General features: G+C 43.2%; 1 protein-coding gene across 1 annotated transcript in view; it reads right to left on the reverse strand.

Annotated features, from left to right (window-relative positions):
- The window catches only part of LOC145418607 (equilibrative nucleobase transporter 1-like), a 19713-nt gene extending 530 nt beyond the window's left edge, over nucleotides 1–19183 (reverse strand). The window contains exons 1-10 of the mRNA XM_080286975.1: nucleotides 18929–19183; nucleotides 16992–17332; nucleotides 15398–15444; nucleotides 14559–14728; nucleotides 11453–11573; nucleotides 9615–9761; nucleotides 8337–8465; nucleotides 7565–7760; nucleotides 5092–5203; nucleotides 4128–4306 (exon numbers count right to left, since the gene is read on the reverse strand). Of these exons, the coding sequence (XP_080143101.1) occupies nucleotides 4128–4306; nucleotides 5092–5203; nucleotides 7565–7760; nucleotides 8337–8465; nucleotides 9615–9761; nucleotides 11453–11573; nucleotides 14559–14728; nucleotides 15398–15444; nucleotides 16992–17332; nucleotides 18929–19183 (1697 nt within the window). The remainder of the gene's footprint in view (nucleotides 1–4127; nucleotides 4307–5091; nucleotides 5204–7564; nucleotides 7761–8336; nucleotides 8466–9614; nucleotides 9762–11452; nucleotides 11574–14558; nucleotides 14729–15397; nucleotides 15445–16991; nucleotides 17333–18928) is intronic.
- Nucleotides 19184–20054: the final 871 nt, after the last annotated feature.

Raw genomic sequence — 20054 nt, forward strand, 5'->3', positions numbered from 1 at the left:
ATCCCGTAAGGGGTGGCCATTTGTCTTGGAGTTATTTGTTTTACGGGGAGGGGCACTAACCCTCCGCCAACCCACTTGTTGACATGTAGGGAACACGTATGGGTTGGTTATATGGTCACCACCCATCGTTGTAAATGGTTTCCTGGCTTACAGGAAACCATTAGGCTTGTCACTCAATGTAAAGCCACCTGAAAAGGAAAGAAGAGTAATAAAAAGTGACAGGAAAGATGGGAGAAACAGGAAGAGAGGAGGACAGACACAGAAAAAGAATGATAATGATGAAGGAAGAAGTAGGCAGCGCTACATCGAGTGAATGATGATGAGAGATGGGAAGAGAGCAGACAAAGAAAAAGAATTATAAAGGTGAATGAAGAAGTAGGCTGCACCACATCGTGAGTGGATGATGATGAGAAACAGGAAGAAAGGAGGGCAGACACGGAAAAGGAATGATAACGTTGAAGGAAGAATTAGGCAGCATTACATCAAGTGAGTGGATGACAGCCACCACCACCTACCACAGCAAAAATGAACTTAGTAATTACCCAAACTCTGAAATATTTGCCTTAGTCACTCCCTCGCCTGAGACAAAGAAAACGGATGACAACAAACCAATCAATATTCACAACGCGCACAAACATTCCTTCACTATAGACCAAAGGGAGAGAGGACAGCAATACTACGCTCCCTACGGCTGCCTGAAACTCTAATGCAAGTCCTGAGAGCGAAAAATAAGGCAGTAACTCACCGCGGGCGTGGCTAGAATTAAAAGTAACCCAGAGAGTGAGCGGTGTCGACGCGGCCATGGCGAGACAGGGGAGGGGAGGGGGGACGAGCGAAAACGGTCAGGGAAAACGGGAAGAATGTAAACAAAAGGAGAAGCGACCTCTTTTTTGAATATTTGCTTTTAAAATAATATACTTCTTAATTTTCAAACGCTAGAGAAATGATATTGATCGTGGGAGGTTTTATTGTTGTCGTTTTTATTTTTGTGCCTGTTGCCGCCCTCAAAATGCCTCTCAACTCGGCTAAAAATACTCTCTCCCTCCTTCCCCCCCTCTCTCTCTCTGGTCTGCCTTTCTGTTTTCTCTCTCTCTCTCTCTCTCTCTCTCTCTCTCTCTCTCTCTCTCTCTTGATGTCTCCTGTCTGTCTGCCTCTCTTCTGATCTGTTTGACTGTCTGCGTCTGTCTATCTGTCTGTCTGTCCCCCCCCCCTCTCTCTCTCTCGTGGCATGAAATCTGACGAATCTCCTTGGTTACTAGTCAAATAAATTCTCTAATGCAAACTCCCGATTACATGAAATTCAACAAGCTTTATTAACAGGGTAGGAATGCGTCTCCTTGGTTACTAGTCAAAGCCAATCTCCACTCTAATTACACCTGGCCAACACCTGAGCGGAAAGGTGTTAGGAATCTGCCTACCTTGCATCATTTATTCATCCACCACTCCCACTGCCACACCCACGCCCACACCCGCAGACTGAGCCGTACCCAGACCACACAAGGCACCCCCAAGAGAATATCTAGTGGTTCTACATCCTCTCCATAGCACTTCTTCGTGACTAGCATCATATTTGTGTTATTCTATTGCTAAACTCAGCATTCAGCATGGAGAGATGGAAGTTTCTAGGCCAAGTTTGTGTGAAGGGAGTATAGAGTTTTATGTTATTCCTATCTATCTATTGCCAGACGCCTTAATCCCGTAAGGGGTGGCCACAAACAAATCGCCTCCATGTCGCCCTGTCCCCCGCCATTTCTCTGCCCTGCTTCCAGCTCACACACCCCCTCTCTCATATACCTCTCCACTCCATCCCTCCATCTCATCCTTGGCCTCCCCCTCCCTCTCCCCCCCTCCACCTCACTCACATACACTCTCCTCGTTAGTCTCTCACTCTCCATCCTCTCCACATGGCCAAACCACCTCAGTGTGTTTTTCCTAACGCTTCCTATCACATCCACATGTTATTTCCCTTACTAAATATTTATGGTGGTGGAGAGGGTGGCCTTCACGTGGTGGCACTGATATAACTGGGTGGTGGAGCTGCCTGGTTATACACACGTCCCTCAACTCCCTCCCTATCCCCCGAAAGGACGATGGTGGACTGCAGGAGAGAGGGAACTTCAGCCTGCAGTCCACTGGGTTCACATTTCAGATGAACCTGGGGCTACTACTACTACTACTACTATTACTACTACTACCACTACTACTACTACTACTACTACCGGCACTTCTACTACTACTACTACTACTACTACTACTACTACTACTACTGCTACTACTACTGCTACTACTATTACTACTACTACTACTACTGCTACTACCACCACCACTATTCATCCACTATTACTATTACCACCATCACTACCACCAACACCATCACCACCATTACTACTACTACTATTACTCTACTGCTACTACTACTACTACTACCACCACCACCACGACCACCACCACCACCACCACCACGACCACCACCATCACCACCACCACTACCACCACCACTACCACCACCACCACCACCACTACTACCACCACCACTACCACCACCACAACCACTACCACCACCACCACTACCACCACTATTACTACCACCACCACCACCACCACCACTACTACTACTATAACCACCATTACAACTACCAAATAGGATGCGGAATGAAAGATCGTGAAAGTGAATGGAAAATATAAGACTGAATTACTTTACAAATATAACAATAAATCTCTAAATACATATATACATACAAATATATATATATCTATCTCTACCCAGGCGCCATAGTCCCCTTTATCTGTTTACATATATCTAAAATCTATATAATTACCTATTTTATATACAATAGATAGATAGATAGATAGATAGATAGATATTTTCTCCTCCTCCTTCTCCTCCTCCTCCTTCTTCTTCTTCTTCTTCTTATTATTATTATTATTATTATTATTTCCACCTGTATTATTATTCATTCATTCATCATCCAGTCCTAAGTTGCTCCATGAGAAGCGTAGGAACCCGGGGCTAGGCAAGTTGGTCCTGACATTTAAGATGAGAGTGACCAGCCTCACCCATCCCTGAGTTGCAGTACGTGAGCAATCAACCCCAACCACCCCTTGGATATAAACCTAGACAGGCTCAATCCGACTGATTACCCACTAAACGACCAGGCGCCATAATCTAGTTATATGGTTACCACCCAGCGTAGTAAATGGTTTCCTGGTGTACGGGAAACCATTTGGCTTGTCACTCAGTGTAGAGTCACCCACAGGTAGAAGGAAGAGGAGGAAGGAAGAAAAGAGATAATTGTAGATAAAAGTAGATAAAACAAGATATAAATAGATGTATAAGTAAACAGTAGATAAAATAGATAAAAATAGATAAAACCGTAGATATAAGTAGATAAAAAGTAGATGTAAGTAGATAGAATGGTAGATAAAAGTAGGCAAATAGATAAAAGTAGATAAAACTATAAACAACTCAGGAAATTATCAAATTCCATCTCAATCTTCTATCTATCTACCTATCTATCTATCTATCGTTAGCGTGGTCGTAGGTGCTTGTAGGGCCTACCTATCTATCTATCTATCTATCTATCTATCTATCGTTAGCGTGGTCGTAGGTACTTGTAAGGAGAGAGGGAGGTCGAGGGTAGGGCGTCAAAGCACTGCCAGAATGGAATGGTGAGACGTGGTATGGCTAGAATGTGTGGCTGTTTATTACACGCTGGGTCGTTGGGTAGAGTGAATAGGTAGGTTCCTCTCCCTCTCCCTCTCTCTCTCTCCCCCTCTGTGCATCAGTGAGGTGAGTTAGAGCACCTGGGTTACGGAGTCTGTTCTAGTTATATCGTACTGTGATTTACAACATAACGAAGCGTGACGGCAAATCCTCCTGTTGACATTCGTTTTATCTGGCCTCATCGCCAACCCATTCTGCACCTGAAGGGAATCTCGTCGACATTATACACAGCTTGGTGAGGATGTGTGTGTGTGTGTGTGTGTGTGTGTGTGTGTGTGTGTGTGTGTGTGTGTGTGTATGTCCCCAGCACACACTACATCCTATACACTGTGTTTATGAGATATACACCAGTGCCTATACAACGCCTAAAGGATGAAATAATCTAATCTTAAGAATCCATTACACCTTCAGATCTTCCGAGACTCTCATCGTAGACTCCTCAAGAAAGTGCTTTTGCGGGCGAAGATCCTCAGTGGTCAGTTGGTCCCGCACGATCACCGCTTTGCGCATGAGAGGGGTGGCGAGGAGGTGGAGGGGGTAGGCGAGGGAGCAGACCAGTAAAACGAAGGTAAATCCATGCGCCTGGGAAGAAAAAGAGTTGTGCCTTGAAATTTTCCTCAGATGGTGGTGGTGGTGGCGGTAGTAGTAGTAGTAGTAGTAGTATTGGTGGTGGTGGTAATGAAAGAGAGAGAGAGAGAGAGAGAGAGAGAGAGAGAGAGAGAGAGAGAAGAGGAGGAGGAGATGGTGATGCTGATGATGATAATAGTAATAATAATAATAATAATAATAATAATAACAATAATAAGTGCTACAGCCAGACAACTTTCTACAACTGAATATATTACAAAAAAAGTACTCACACCTCAGTACATTTTCCTGAAATGTGTGTACTGAAGAAATAAGAGCACAGTACATCAATCACGTACTCAACCTCAGTACATTTTCCTGAAGTGTATGTACAGAGGAAATAACAGCACAGTACTTCAAGACACAGAGCACAGTACATCAATTACAGAAAGCACTCACACCTCAGTACATTTTCCTGAAGTGTGTGTACTGAGGAAACAGGTAGGAGCACAGTACTTCAAGACACAGAGCACAGTACTTCAAGACAGAGCACAGTGCATCAATTACAGAAAGCACTCAAACCTCAGTATATTTTCCTGAAGTGTGTGTACTGAGGAAATAACAGCACAGTACTTCAAGACACAGAGCACAGTACTTCAAGCCACAGAGCACAGTACATCAACTACAGAAAGCACTCACACCTCAGTACATTTTCCTGAAGTGTGTGTACTGAGGAAATAGGTAAGAGCACAGTACTTCAAGCCACAGAGCACAGTACATCAATTACAGAAAGTACTCACCACGTAGTACATCTTCCCCGACCATATGAAGTGGGGGTACTGAAGGAACATAAGTACTGACACTATAGTACCATGAATACCGAGTAGTCTGTTGAAGTGATCCGCTGGGAACCTGAAAGAAAATGGGCAAGAATTACCTCTCTCTCTCTCTCTCTCTCTCTCTCTACCTACCTACCTACCTACCTACCTATCTCTATCTCTATCTATCTATCTATCTATAGACAGACGCCATAATCCCGTAAGGGGTGGCCGTTTGTCTTTGAGTTAGTTGTTTTACGGGGAGGGGCACTAACCCTCCGCCAACCCACTTGTTGACACGTAGGGAACACGTATGGGTTGGTTATATGGTTACCACCCAGCGTTGTAAATGGTTTCCTGGCTTACAGGAAACCATTAGGCTTGTCACTCAATGTAAAGCCACCTGAAAAGGAAAGAAGAGTAATAAAAAGTGACAGGAAAGATGGGAGAAACAGGAAGAGAGGACAGGCACAGAAAAAGAATGATAAAGGTGAAGGAAGAAGTAGGCAGCACTACATCAAGTGAGTGGGTGGTGGAGAGAAATAGGCAGAGAGTTGGACAGACACAGAAAAAGAATGATAAAGGTGAAGGAAGAAGTAGGCACAACTACATCAAGTGAGTGGATGATGATGAGAAATACGAAGAAAGGAGGGCAGACAGAAAAAGAATGATAAAGGTGAAGGAAGAAGTAGGCAGCACTACATCAAGTGAGTGGATGATGGTAGCCACCATCTACCACCAGGAAGAATATGGAAGAAAAATAAGTAGTGGTAGTAGTGGTACTGGTGGTGGTGGTAAGAGTAGTAGTAGTAGTAGTAGTAGTAGTAGTAGTAGTAGTAGTAGTAGCAGTAGTAGTAGTAGTAGTAGTAGTAGTGGTAGAAGTAGTAGTAGTAGTAGCCCTAGGTTCATCTGAAACGTGAACCCAGTGGACTGCAGGCTGAAGTTCCCTCTCTCCTGCAGTCCACCATCGTCCTTTCGGGGGACAGGGAGGGAGTTGAGGGACGTGTGTATAACCAGGCAGCTCCACCACCCAGTTACATCAGTGCCACCACGTGAAGGCCACCCTCTCCACCACCACAGAATTATAATATACTGTAGTGGAAAGAATTATACTCGGGGAGAATATAACAGTGTAATAGACTAGAAAGCATTCGGAGAGCGCATACCTCCCCCAACGCCACTGCCATTAAATAGGATCCGGATCAGCCCCACAATTTAATCAGTTCTTCCTTGTCCCGTGGCCCACCCTTCCACAAAATTTAATTGAAATTCACTGAGAACTTTTGGAGATATCGTGTGGACAAACAAACAGACGGACAGACACAGGTGTATACATTAACCTCCTCTGTCTTCGTTGGTGAAGGTAAAAATACTGTATATATACCCGCACATTATACTCCTCTCTGTAGCTGTCTCTGTCTGTCTGTCTGTCTGTCTGTCTGTCTGTCTGTCTCCCTCTCTCTCTGTCTCTGTCTGTCTGTCTGTCTCCCTCTCTCTCTGTCTCTGTCTCTCTCTCTCTCCCTATCGATCTCTCTCTCTCCAAACTTCGTGAACTACCAGGGAACACGTGTGGCCAGGTAAATGATTCTAGCCCACACCTGCACACTGATTACAGGTGATTTGGCGTTGGAGCAATTAACCCCCTAATGACAGAAATAACTCTACCACAACCCAGCTGGAGAATGAGAGACTGACAAGGAGAGTGTATGTGAGTGAGGCGGAGGGGGAGAGGGAGAGGGAGACCAAGGATGAGATGGAGGGATGGAATGGAGAACTGAGAGAGAGAGAGAGAGAGAGAGAGAGAGAGAGAGAGAGAGAGAGAGAGAGAGAGAGAGAGAGAGAGAGAGTGAAGTAACACAGAAGAGGATGGCAAGATGTAACAAGCAAAATAAATCGCTTAGGAAGAGGTGTTAGGGAGCTTTTGGGCATAGCAAAGACAGGTAAAAAAAGAAAAAAAAGAAAAAATGTCTATCTATCTATCTATCTATCTATCTGTCTAACTATCTAACTCTTCATCATATCTATCTATCTATCTAACATAACCATATCTATCTATCTACTTATCTATCTATCTAACTTCACCATATCTATCTATCCATCTAACACTTCACCTTATCTATCTACCTATCTATCTATCTACATATCTATAAATCTATCTAACTCTTCATATCTGTCTAACTCTTCAACATACCAGTCTATCAACCTCTCTCTCAATTTATCTATCTAATTTCCCCATATCTATCAATCTATCTACCTAACTCTCCACCATGTCTATCTATCTATCTATCTATCTACATATCTATAAATCTATCTAACTCTTCATATCTGTCTAACTCTTCATCATATCAATCTATCATCCTATCTCTCTATCTATCTAACTTCCCCATATCAATCAATCTATCTATCTACCTAACTCTTCACCATGTCTATCTATCTATCTATCTATCTATCTCACCTGATGCGGAGGAAGGCGGTAGACACGGCAATAATACATGGTCGGCTGATCACCATGCCGACCAAGGAGAGATAGACGGCCGCCGAAGAGATGAAGAATTTGCACCCATACATGACCACCGTGGCCAGTGTGGTGACCAAGAGCGGCCAGAAGGAAGCCTGCACCTCCCTCACGCGTCGGGATAACTCGTTGGGGACTGGGGAGGGAGAGGGGAGGGATGTCAAGCTTGGCGAGATGGATGTCAAGTTTGGGAAGTGGATGTCAAGTTGGAGAAAAATGGATGTCAAGTTGGGAGATGAATGCCAAGATGGATGTCAAGTTTGGGAAGGTGGATGTCAAGATGGATGTCAAGCTTGGAGAGATGGATGACAAGTTTGGGTGGTGGATGTCAAGTTGGAAAAGTGGAGATTGAGATGGATGTCAAGTTTGGGTGGTGGATGTCAAGTTGGAAAAATGGAGATTGAGATGGATGTTGAGGTGAATGTCAAGATGGGTGTCAAGTTTTGGGCAAATGGATGTCAAGCTGGATGTCAAGAAAAAGAATGGATGTCAAGTAAACGAAAGGAGTCATCATCATTACCATCATCATCATCATCATACTACTACTACTAATAATAAAAACAACAACAACAAGAATAGCAATATTAATAATAATAATAATAATAATAATAATAATAATAACAGTAATAATAATAATAATAATAATAATAATAATAATAACCATCATCATCATCATCATTATCATACTACTACTACTACTACTACTACTCACTTCTCCTAGCTCTCCTCATCAAACAGTCCGTAAGAGCGCCAGCCATTGGCCCAAAGAAAATGGTGAAGAAATTGCTGTAACTATATAAGATGGAGTATAACGTTACTTCATCCACGGAACTTGAAGACACTGTAAAGAAAACAAAGAGATGGGGTAAGAACACAGGGGAGGACATGGGTACTGTTGTGGCTTCGGTCTGGCTAACTGATCTGACTCGTCGACCACATATAAGTAAATTGTCCGAATGTGGTTGGACTGGTTTACTATACTGGTGATGTGTTAATACAAGTACAATAACTATAATGGCGCTCAGTAGAGCGCATACCTCCGCCGAGGCCCAACGTAAAAACGCCCTATCTCGCAATGTTGAAGAAAATGAAATAAAAATCCTGGATCCGCACCTTTATCCGGATCCGCAGCAAAATTTAATGGAGTGTATTCTGGGCCAAGGCCCATTCTTCTACCAAGTTTCGTGGAAATCCGTCCAGTAGTTTTTGTGTAATCTTGCTCACAAACCAACCATCCAACAAACAAACAAACGGCAATGGTGAGCACATAACCTCCTTGGCGGAGGTAATAACAGCAATAATAATAATAATAATAATAAAAAGCTACAAAAACAACACCGACAACAATAACAACTACAACGACTACTACTACTACTACTAACAATAACAAAACCAACAAAAATATAACAACAACAACAACAATCACAACCCTACCAACACTACTACCAATACCATACCAGGTAGATGAGGTAGTTAGGCAGGTAAGTAGGCAGGCAGGTAGTTAGGCAGGTAGATAGGCAGGTAGTTAGGCAGGTCGTTAGGCAGGTAGATAGGCAGGTAGATAGGCAGGTAGTTAGAAGGTAGTTAGCAGGTAGTTAGTAGGTAGTTAGGCATGTAGGCAGGTAGATAGGCAGGTAGTTAGCAGGTACGTAGCAGGTAGATAGCCGGGTGTAGGCAGGTAGACGGCAAGTAGTTAGGCAGGTACGTAAGCAGGTAGATGAGGTAGTTAGGCAGGTAGATAGGCAGGTAGGCAGGCAGGTAGATAAGCAGGTGGATAGGCAGGTAGTCAGCAGGTAGGTAGCAGGTAGATGAGGTAGATAGGCAGGTAGGTAGGCAGGTAGGTACGGAGGTAGGTAGGCAGGTAGTTGGGCAGGTAGATAGGCAGGTAGGTAGGCAGGTAGGTACGGAGGTAGATAGGCAGGTAGTTGGGCAGGTAGGTAGGCAGGTTGGTAGGCAGGTAGTTAAGCAGGTAGGTAGTAGATAAACTCACAATTGACCCAAACATTGTAGGTCTGTTGGTAGATGTTTATGCAGAGAAGCCCAATGAAGATCCAGTACTGATGCAGCAGGGAGGAGAGAGAGAAGAAACTGCTGGATAGGGGAACACTGCTGGAGCCCCCGTCAGCAGCACGGGTGTCTGGAATGCAGTAGAAGTCAGCAGTCAGTCAGCAGATATCACAAGCAGAAGGATAAAAAAAAGAAAAAAAAATCCTATCTAGCAATCTATTTATCTGTCTATCTATGAATCCTTCAATCTATCTATCTATCTATCTATACCCAAACGCCATAATCCCGTAAGGAGTGGCCGTTTGTCTTTGAGTTAGTTGTTTTACGGGGAGGGGCACTAACCCTCCGCCAACCCACTTGTTGACACGTAGGGAACACGTATGGGTTGGTTATATGGTTACCACCCAGCATTGTAAATGGTTTCCTAGCTTACAGGAAACCATTAGGCTTGTCACTCAATGTAAAGCCACCTGAAAAGGAAAGAAGAGTAATAAAAAGTGACAGGAAAGATGGGAGAAATAGGAAGAGAGGACGACAGGCACAGAAAAAGAATGACAAAGGTGAAGGAAGAAGTAGGCAGCACTACATCAAGTGAGTGGACGATGGTGAGAAATGGGGAATGAAGAGAGCAGACTGAAAAAGAATGATAAAGATGAAGCAAGAAGTAGGCAGCGCTACATCAAGTGACTGGATGATGGTGAGCAACAGGAAGAGAGGAGGGCAGACACACAAAAAGAATGATAAATGTGAAGGAAGAGGTAGGCAGCATTACATCAAGTGAGTGGATGATGGTGAGAAATAGGAAGAGAGGACGGCAGACACATAAAAAGAATGATAAATGTGAAGGAAGAGGTAGGCAGCACTACATCAAGTGAGTGGATGATGGTGAGAAATAGGAAGAGAGGAGGACAGACAGAAAAAGAATGATAAAGGTGAAGGAAGAGGTAGGCAGCACTACATCAAGTGAGTGGATGATGGTGAGAAATAGGAAGAGAGGAGGACAGACAGAAAAGAGATGATAAAGGTGAAGGAAGAGGTAGGCAGCACTACATCAAGTGAGTGGATGATGGTGAGAAATAGGAAGAGAGGAGGACAGACAGAAAAAGAGATGATAAAGGTGAAGGAAGAGGTAGGCAGCACTACATCAAGTGAGTGGATGATGGTGAGAAATAGGAAGAGAGGAGGGCAGACAGAAAAAGAATGATAAATGTGAAGGAAATATTGCCTTATTAACACTAAAATATGATGCTAGTCACGAAGAAGTGCTATGGAAAGGATGCTGAGCTGTAGTATTGTCTTATTAACACTAGAATATGATACCGGTACTAGTCACGAAGCAGTGCTATGGAAAGGATGTAGAGCTGGTGGTGTGGTAAGGGTGTGGTGATGAATAGGGTGATGAGTGTGATGAGGGTGTGGTGATGGTGTGATAAGGGTGTGGGAGGATGTGAATAGGGTGATGAGGGTGTGGTGATGAGTGTGATGAGAGTGTGGTGATGAATAGGGTGCTGAGTGTGATGGTGTGACGAGGGTGTGGTGATGAGTGTGATGAGCGTGTGGTGATGGTGTGATGAGGGTGTGGGAGGGTGTGAGTAGGGTAATGAGTGTGATGAGGGTGTGGTGATGAGTGTGACGGTGTGATGAGGGTGTGGTGATGAGTGTGATGAGGGTGTGGTGATGAATAGGGTGATGAGTGTGTGATGAGTGTGATGAAGGTGTGATGAGGATGTGGTGATGTGTGTGATGAAGGTGTGATGAGTGTGATGAAGGTGTGATGAGGGTGTGGTGATGAGTGTGTGGTGAAGGCAGATCATCACTTACAGGCGTCCTTTACGGGGATGTGATGAACGGGCATGATAAAGGTGAATATAATTGAGAGAGAGGTGACACCTGCCAAAACCCAGCACACCTGCGTCCTTGATACACCTGCCATTGCTGTGTACTGAAAATAGATAGATAGATGGATAGATAGATAGATAGATGATTAATAATAATAATAATAATTATAATAATAAACAAATAGATAAATGTATAATAATAATAATAATAATAATAATAATAATAATAATAATGAATATATCATCATCATCATCATCATTATCATCCCAACCTCTTTTCCCACTCAAGGACAGACAGACAAACAGACAGACAGACAGACAGACAGATAGACAGACAGATAGATAGACAGACAGACAGAAACAGAGACAAAGACAGGATAGGAGAGAGTAAGCATGTACGTATAAATCTATGTACGTAAATCCAAATACACCAACCAACGATAAAGAGAGTATGTGCGTATAAATCTATGTACATAAATCCATGTACACCAACCTAAGATAAAATGAGATCATGTACGTATAAATCTATGTACAGTTACCGCCACTTCTAACGAGTACAGCGGGTGGTGTGTTTGGTGTAAATTTGGCACCACTGTGTTTGTTTACATCGTAGTAATAGTAAGTGAATGGGCAGACCCGTCACAGCTTCCCCTCCGCCACAGTATCTAGTACCCACAGAAACAATGTTCTATCAAGTCGTACTCTGTCTGCAAATCCAAGTGTTTGTCACGTATGTATAGTGGAAGGTAGAGAGAACAAAGAGTAATGCCATTCGCTCACATTGTTTCTCTGGCAGATGACTGTGAGGCGAGGTGGAACGGAGGGGAGGGGGGACAGGTGGTGGGGGCGCATGTATCGAAACTTTGTCGTGTGTCGTTTAGAAAGATGAAGGGTGTGATTATACAGATGTTCTGAGGTGATCAGTAACTCCGAATGCAATAACGTGTACTGGATGAATGTAGCAGTCTTAATGTTCGTCATACAATGTGATGAACAGCTGTAGTTGAGCATAAATGTTAGGTGTGAAGTCCGGTGTCTCGAAACGTGGTTCACCTGAGACTAGTGAGTGTGCGACTCAACTGTTGTAACATTTTTGTGGCTGAACCAGGGAGGCCATAAATAACTTATGATTAAGCATGTGACACAACGGTCATGCCATGTTGTGCATCATCCAGTCTGTTCTGGTGTGAGGAAAAACAATCATTATATCCGCAAACCATGGTATAAGTAGATGTTCTATTACATAGGATTATAGCTACTTTGAGTGTTGGACGCTATTGGCTTACTGTACGAAACTGTTGTGCAGCCATCATACTGACAGATGACGGGGAGGAAATGAGATACTGTATTTGCATAATGAATACATATCTTGTTTTATAATAATTGAAATAACGGTGTTACGGATGTCCAGTCCACAAATGATGTCGCTTTGTTCGAGGTGGAATTTCATTAGCCTGGGTACCTGTGACACAACATCCAAAAACATTGATCATCGTTCATTATATTCTCTTTAAAACATTCATACATTAGTTTTCATACAAGTATTACACATTCTGGCCCTCCTTAGCTGCAGACGCATTATACTATTTAATCGTGTGTCTGCACTCACACGCTTTTCATCCAGAGGAGGCAATACCTGCATTTCCTTTACTATACATGTCTGTCCATTGCCTGCCATTATAACACAAGGTTTTAGTATGTGGCCACGGCTACACAAAATATATCGGTGGCGTGGCGCTGCTGGCAGAGTGTAAAACTGCGTAATTGTAGTCCACGTGTGTTCGTGCAGGGAGTCTGGTAATTCACTTCACCGAGACTTCTTCACACTCATGCCAAGATACCAGCCAAAGTCGCGGTCTTGGTGACTATACTGACTGATCATTGAACACTCTATCACCTCCCAGCAGTCTGAATGAAGTCCTATTTTCAGGCAGTAGAAACATTAAGTAGTGCAGTGAACAATGCAGTTTTATATGTGAAGTAAGGGGTGTTTTATGCACCGTGTAATCATACAGACGTACACAGTATAACACAGCCAAGGATAAGCTGCAACTACGGTAGGATAAAGCTGAGTGATGTTGAAGAGTCCAAGTGAACGTAAGCAACATTAATACAACAGCACCTGGATGGCAAACCCCAACCACAATCGCTTAGGATAATTACCCCCGGGTTGTGAAGCTGCCCCAGGTCATTCAGTGGATTTACACAAGGTTACTGATAAGGCTGCAATCCCGTCGTCGTGATGCGATGTGATAATAAAGACAGTAACAGGTCTCGTTACCCTTCATACGAGAGGCCGCGTAATGCCGGAGAGAGAGAGAGAGAGAGAGAGAGAGAGAGAGAGAGAGAGAGAGAGAGAGAGAGAGAGAGAGAGAGAGAGAGAGAGAGAGAGAGAGAGATACATACATACATACATATATAGACAGATACACATAGAGAGAAAGAGTAAGCATGTACGTATAAAGCCATGTACGTAAAAATCCATGTGCACCTACCTGGAAGAGAAGGAAGAGTGATGCAGAGGCCGCGTACATGCCCGAGAGAGAGAGAGAGAGAGAGAGAGAGAGAGAGAGAGAGAGAGAGACATACATACATATACAGTATAGACAGATACACATAGAAAGAAAGAGTAAGCATGTACGTATAAATCTATGTACGTATAAAACCATGTACGTAAAAATCCATGTGCACCAACCTGGAAGAGGAGAAAGAGTGATGCAGAGGCCGCGTACATGCCGAAGAGAGAGAGAGAGAGAGAGAAAGAGAGAGAGAGAGAGAGATACATACATAATTATATAGACAGATACACATAGAAAGAGTAAGCATGTACGTGTAAACCCATGTACGTATAAATCCATGTACATAAAAATCCATGTACGTATAAATCTATGTACGTAAAAATCCATGTATGTATAAACCATGTAAGTAAAAATCCATGTACGTAAAAATCCATGTACGTATAAATCCATGTACGTATAAACTATGTACGTGAAAATCCATGTACGTAGAAGGCCATGTACGTAAAAAACCATGTACGTAAAAATCCATGTAAGAAAAATCCATGTACGTAAAAATCCATGTGCACCAACCTGGAAGAGGAGAAAGAGTGATGCAGAGGCCGCGTACATGCCGGAAAGGAGCGTGATTGCAGTTGCACGTTGCTTCGGAAACAAATCACCGAATTGCATAACACTCATTCGTAGTTGATTTCCTCCAAGAGCCATCATGATCATTGCAGGGTAGAGGTAGTTGGGATGCTCTGTTGGGGGGCAATTAGAGGTTAATGAGGCTGTGATTAGCGATGGGATTATTGTTACTATTACTACTAGTGGTGGTATTATTATTATTATTATTATTATTATTATTACTACTACTACTACTACTGCTAGGACTATTACTACTACTACTACTACTACCGCTACTGTTATTATTATTATTATTATTATTATCATTATTACTACTACTACTACTACTGCTAGGACTATTACTACTACTACTACTACTGCTAGGACTATTACTACTACTACTACTACTACTACTGCTAGGACTATTACTACTACTACTACTACTACCGCTACTGTTATTATTAATATTATTATTATTATTATTACCACCACCACTACTACAACTACTACTACTACTACTACTACTACTACTATGTATCTATCTATCTATTATTATTATTATTATTACAAACTTTTATATAACCCTCTACCATTTCTACTACATTTCTCTATATCAGGTCCTTTCCAATTACAGTCTGAGAGAGAGAGAGAGAGAGAGAGAGAGAGAGAGAGAGAGAGAGAGAGAGAGAGAGAGAGAGAGAGAGAGAAATCCATCATTATACCTACCCAGCCTTTCAACAAACTTCCCTATCTATCTATCCATCTATCTATCTATCAACAGAATAAGGTCATAGACAGCTTACCCTTCGTTGCAACAGACAGGAAGACGAAGCTCGAGGTCATCAGCGTCCTGCAACAATGAATGCAACACTATCAACACGCTGCAACATAGCAATTCAATGCACTCTTGCCTCAACTTTGCAATGTTGATTATATTGTGCAATGCTTCCCACTACCAGAATGAAAGTTGTTTAATGAGGTGTGTGTGTGTGTGTGTGTGTGTGTGTGTGTGTGTGTGTGTGTGTGTGTGTGTGCATTTGCGCCATCCACCCAGTTAACAGGTGTGCCACAGCAAGGCTTCATGCCACCCCATTATCTGGTTGTATGGTTACCACCCAGCGTTGTAAATGGTTTCTTGAGTTACAGGAAACCATTAGGTTTGTCACTCAGTGTAGAGTCACCTGAAGTGGACAGAAGGGTAATAAAAAGTGGAAGGAAGGAGAGATGTAGGAAGTGAGAAGGACAGACATAGAAAAAGAATGATAAAGGTGAAGGAAGAAGTAGGCAGCACTACATCAAGTGAGTGGACAATGGTGAGAAATAGGAAGAAAACAGGGCAGACACAGAAAAAAAATGATGAAGTGTGAAGGAAGAAGTAGGCAGCACTACATCAAGTGAGTGGACGATGGTGAGAAATAGGAAGACAGGAAGGCAGACACAAGAATACTGATAAAGGTGAAGGAAGAAGTAGGGGGCACTACATCAAGTGAGTGGATGATGATGAGAAATAAGAAGAGAGGAAGACAGGCACAGAAAAAGAATGATACAGGTGAAGGAAGAATTAAGCAGCACTACATCACATGAGTGGATGATGGTGAGATATAGGAAGAAAGGTAGGTAGACACAGAATAGAATGATAAAGGTGGAGGAAGAAGTAGGTAGCGCTACATCAAGTGAGTGGATGATATGACTTAGCAACCGGTTCCTTTACACCCGGAGCACAGGGGGGGGGGGAGAAACACGATATCATAAATTCTAAGTTTGTATTATTAAAAGAAAGCTCCCTAACACCTTTTCCTTAGCGATTTATCCATCTTAAAACTTAATTATATATCTTATCTATAACATGAGGATATATTTACCTATAACATGAGGGTATATTAGAGGAACTTAACACAGAGGAGGACAGTAAGGTGTAATAAGGAAACTAAATCGCTTCGGAAAAGGTGCTAGGGAACTTCTATACCCTACAAATATACTGAGAAAATAGTACAAGAGTTTAATTTATACAAGGACAGCTGTAAGGTGTAACAAGCAAACTAAATCGCTTAGGAAAAGGTGTTAGGGAGCTTCTATACCCAACAAGCATACGAGGAAAAGAGTAGAAGAGTTTAAAGAATACAAGGATAGCAGTAAGGTGTAACAAGCAAACTAAATCGCTTGGGAAAAGGTGTTAGGGAGTTTCGAACCGTACCAGATCACCACCCAAGGCCTATCCCTCCCTAACCTACCTATGTCCTTGTCAAAAGAGGGTAACTATCTATTCTTCTCCGTCCCCAGATCACACAAGGCTGCCAATGGACCCCCACCATCCTTGCAAATATTCGTGCGACTGGAGAGGTGAGGGTAAAAATTGATCTACATCCATCCAACGTTCACACAAGGGCTTCCACCTACCCTGCTGATATTCTGGTGACCCTGAGGCCGGCGTGGTGAAGGAGGTAGCCTATGGCGACCCCGGGAACACTGTAGCAGCCCACCGCCAGCGTAAAGATGAGGGCAAAGCGTGCGTCTTGTGCGGTACATGATTCAACTGAGTCCTGGGAAAGAGGGTGAGTTGGTGTGGTGGTGTGAGGAGGAGTGGTTGTGGTGGTGGTGGTGGTGGTGGTGGTGGTGGTAATAGTAGTAGTAGTAGCAGGACGAAAAGGTGGAGGAATGGTGTTGGTACTACTACTCCCACTACTACTACTACCACTACTACTACTACTACCAAAACTTCTACCACTACTACTACTACTACTACTACTATTACTACCACCACTACCACTTCTACTACCACCACAACCACCATTACAACTACTACTACTACTACTACTACTACTACCAGCACCACCACCACTACTACTACTATTACTACTACTACTACTACTACTACAGGTGGCCAGAGAAGGCTATGTTATATCACAAAGTGGCAACCATTTACAATAGGCCTACCAGAGCCCCGTACAGCATCCTTGAACACACACACACACACACACACACACACACACACACACACACACACACACACCTATGAACACTGACACACTCTCTCTCTCTGGGCCTAAAGTAAGAGTCTCTCCCTCTCTCTCTCCCTCTCTCTCTCTCTCTCTCTCTCTCTCTCTCTCTCTCTCTCTCTCTCTCTCTCAGGGCAAGGTAGAAAAGGATTGGATCGAGAAAGATTGATGGGCAAGATAGGAAGTGATGTGGTAAGGGGTGGAGCAAGGGACGGGGAACACACCCTGTGGAGAGAGAGAGAGAGAGAGATTGGGCGTGGTGAAACTTAAGGTTGCATAATAATAATAATAATAATAGTAATAATAATAATAATAATAATAATAATAACTACTACTACTACTACTACTTTTACTGCTAGTACCATCACCACTATTAATACTACTACTAAAACAACAACAACAACAATAATAATAATAATAATAATAATAACAAAAACTTCAACAACAACAACAAGAACAAAGGATGAATGCAATTGCTAATCTAAATAATTATTGCAGTAGTAGAGTTGCAACCTCATCTGAATATGCACCTGGTGGACTGCAAGCTGAATTTTCCCTTTTCCCACAACCAACCATCGTCCTTTTGGGGGACAGGGAGGGAGGTAAGGGACATATGAATAATTGGGATGCACCACCGCCTCGTTATATCAGTGCCACCACGTGAAGGCACCCCTCTATGGCACCAACACCTGCATAAAAATTAGGATCACCCGCCCAAACCCAAAATCGTGAAGGGGGATGCAGACTCTAACTTACTGACAAATTCTTAGGCATATGGCGATGATGGAAAGTGTTTGGTCTTCCTATATAGCTGCTAACTGCATTCTGTAACACGGGATGCAGGCTAACTATACCAAATTACCACATGTGTTCCACAAACGATCGTTCAAAAATTAGGGGTCTGCTCTCCGCTTTCCGATTTACGTTTGAGCGGACAATCATAAACATGTAACACAAAACACAAGCTGACTGATATCCACTCACATCATCTGGTAATTCACTAACGATGTCTTCATTTCTGTTGCTGAGGCCTGGTGGTGATGATGCTGAGGTACTATTGATGGTTGCGGAGAGAGAGTAGATGAAGGACGCTGAGGAGGAGTCATTGGAGAAAGTACGAGGAAGGAGAGGTGCGGAGGAGGGAGGGAGTGGTGCCGAAGAAGAGAGGGTGGGGAGAAAACCCACAGGAGAAGGGATAATCGATGCAGAGGCAGGTAAGGGACGTGAAGATGGTGCTAAAAGTGACGATGAAGGTAAGTGTGGAGTAGGTGCGTGTGGAGGAGTAGGTGCAGGTGGGACAGAATTTGTGAATGACGGGGTATAAGACGCGGATAATACCGGGGTGTAGGACGCAGATGGAAGTGCAGAAAAGGGCGGGGTGTAGGATGCATTTGTAGACACATACGATGACGGCGTGGCGTTATGACTTTTGCAGAGGTCGCTGTACAATCCCTCGACTTTCAGGACGTGGACGAGCTGTGGCCACCCGAACACAGCCCCGGCAAACAGCATGGATTCCACCATGCCGATGATGAAGATGGTTATGCGCCGTGCCTTCGATAGCTCAAGGTTCGGAGGCTGGTTGCAGAACATCTTCGCGGATCTTGAGACAGTCTGCAGAGGATGGGAAGGGAGAGAAGTTACCTGTGTGTCTGTCAGTCAATTTATCTATCTACTTATCTATTTATCTACCTACTCATGCTCAGTCCGTGGAGAAAGAGAAGAGGAGTTATGTGTGCGTGTCAATCAATCTATCTACTTATTTACCTACCTACTCATCTATCTATCTATCTATAAACCTACATACCTGCCTATCTGTCTATCTTTCTCTCCACCTTTCCATCTATCTATCTATCTATCTATCTACCTATCTATCTGTCCTTCTGTGTACGTACTGCATGTAGGTATGTGTCCTTCGATGTATGTATGTATGTATGTATGGCCTCGTATGTCTATGTATATAATGTCTATCTATCTGTCTGTATGTATGTATGTATCAGCCATCCCTCTATCTATCTATTTATCTATCTATCTATCTATCTATTCATCCTGTCAACAGAAAAACTCACTTAAGACTTTTTTTATTGAACGAAGTGTTATGGGAATTGGCACGTGTGTGTGTGTGTGTGTGTGTGTGTGTGTGTGTGTGTGTGTGTGTGTGTGTGTGTGTGTGTGTGTGTGTGTGTGTGTGCGGAGTCCTATGCCTTACACATACATTCATCTCCTATGTTGTGTGTGTGTGTGTGTGTGTGTGTGTGTGTGTGTGTGTGTGTGTGTGTGTGTGTGTGTGTGTGTGTGTGTGTGTGTGTGTGTGTGTGTGTGTGTGTGTGTGTGTGTGTGTGTGTGTGTGTGTGTGTGTGTGTGTGTGTGTGTGTGTGTGTGTCATTCTGTAGAGCTGAAGGTGAGCCGTACAAACCTAAGTGTTAATGCGAGAGAGAGAGAGAGAGAGAGAGAGAGAGAGAGA

Source organism: Coenobita brevimanus, chromosome 115 (genome assembly GCF_032717465.1).
Source record: "Coenobita brevimanus isolate Jiangsu-jjx chromosome 115, ASM3271746v2, whole genome shotgun sequence".
Taxonomy (NCBI): domain Eukaryota; kingdom Metazoa; phylum Arthropoda; class Malacostraca; order Decapoda; family Coenobitidae; genus Coenobita; species Coenobita brevimanus.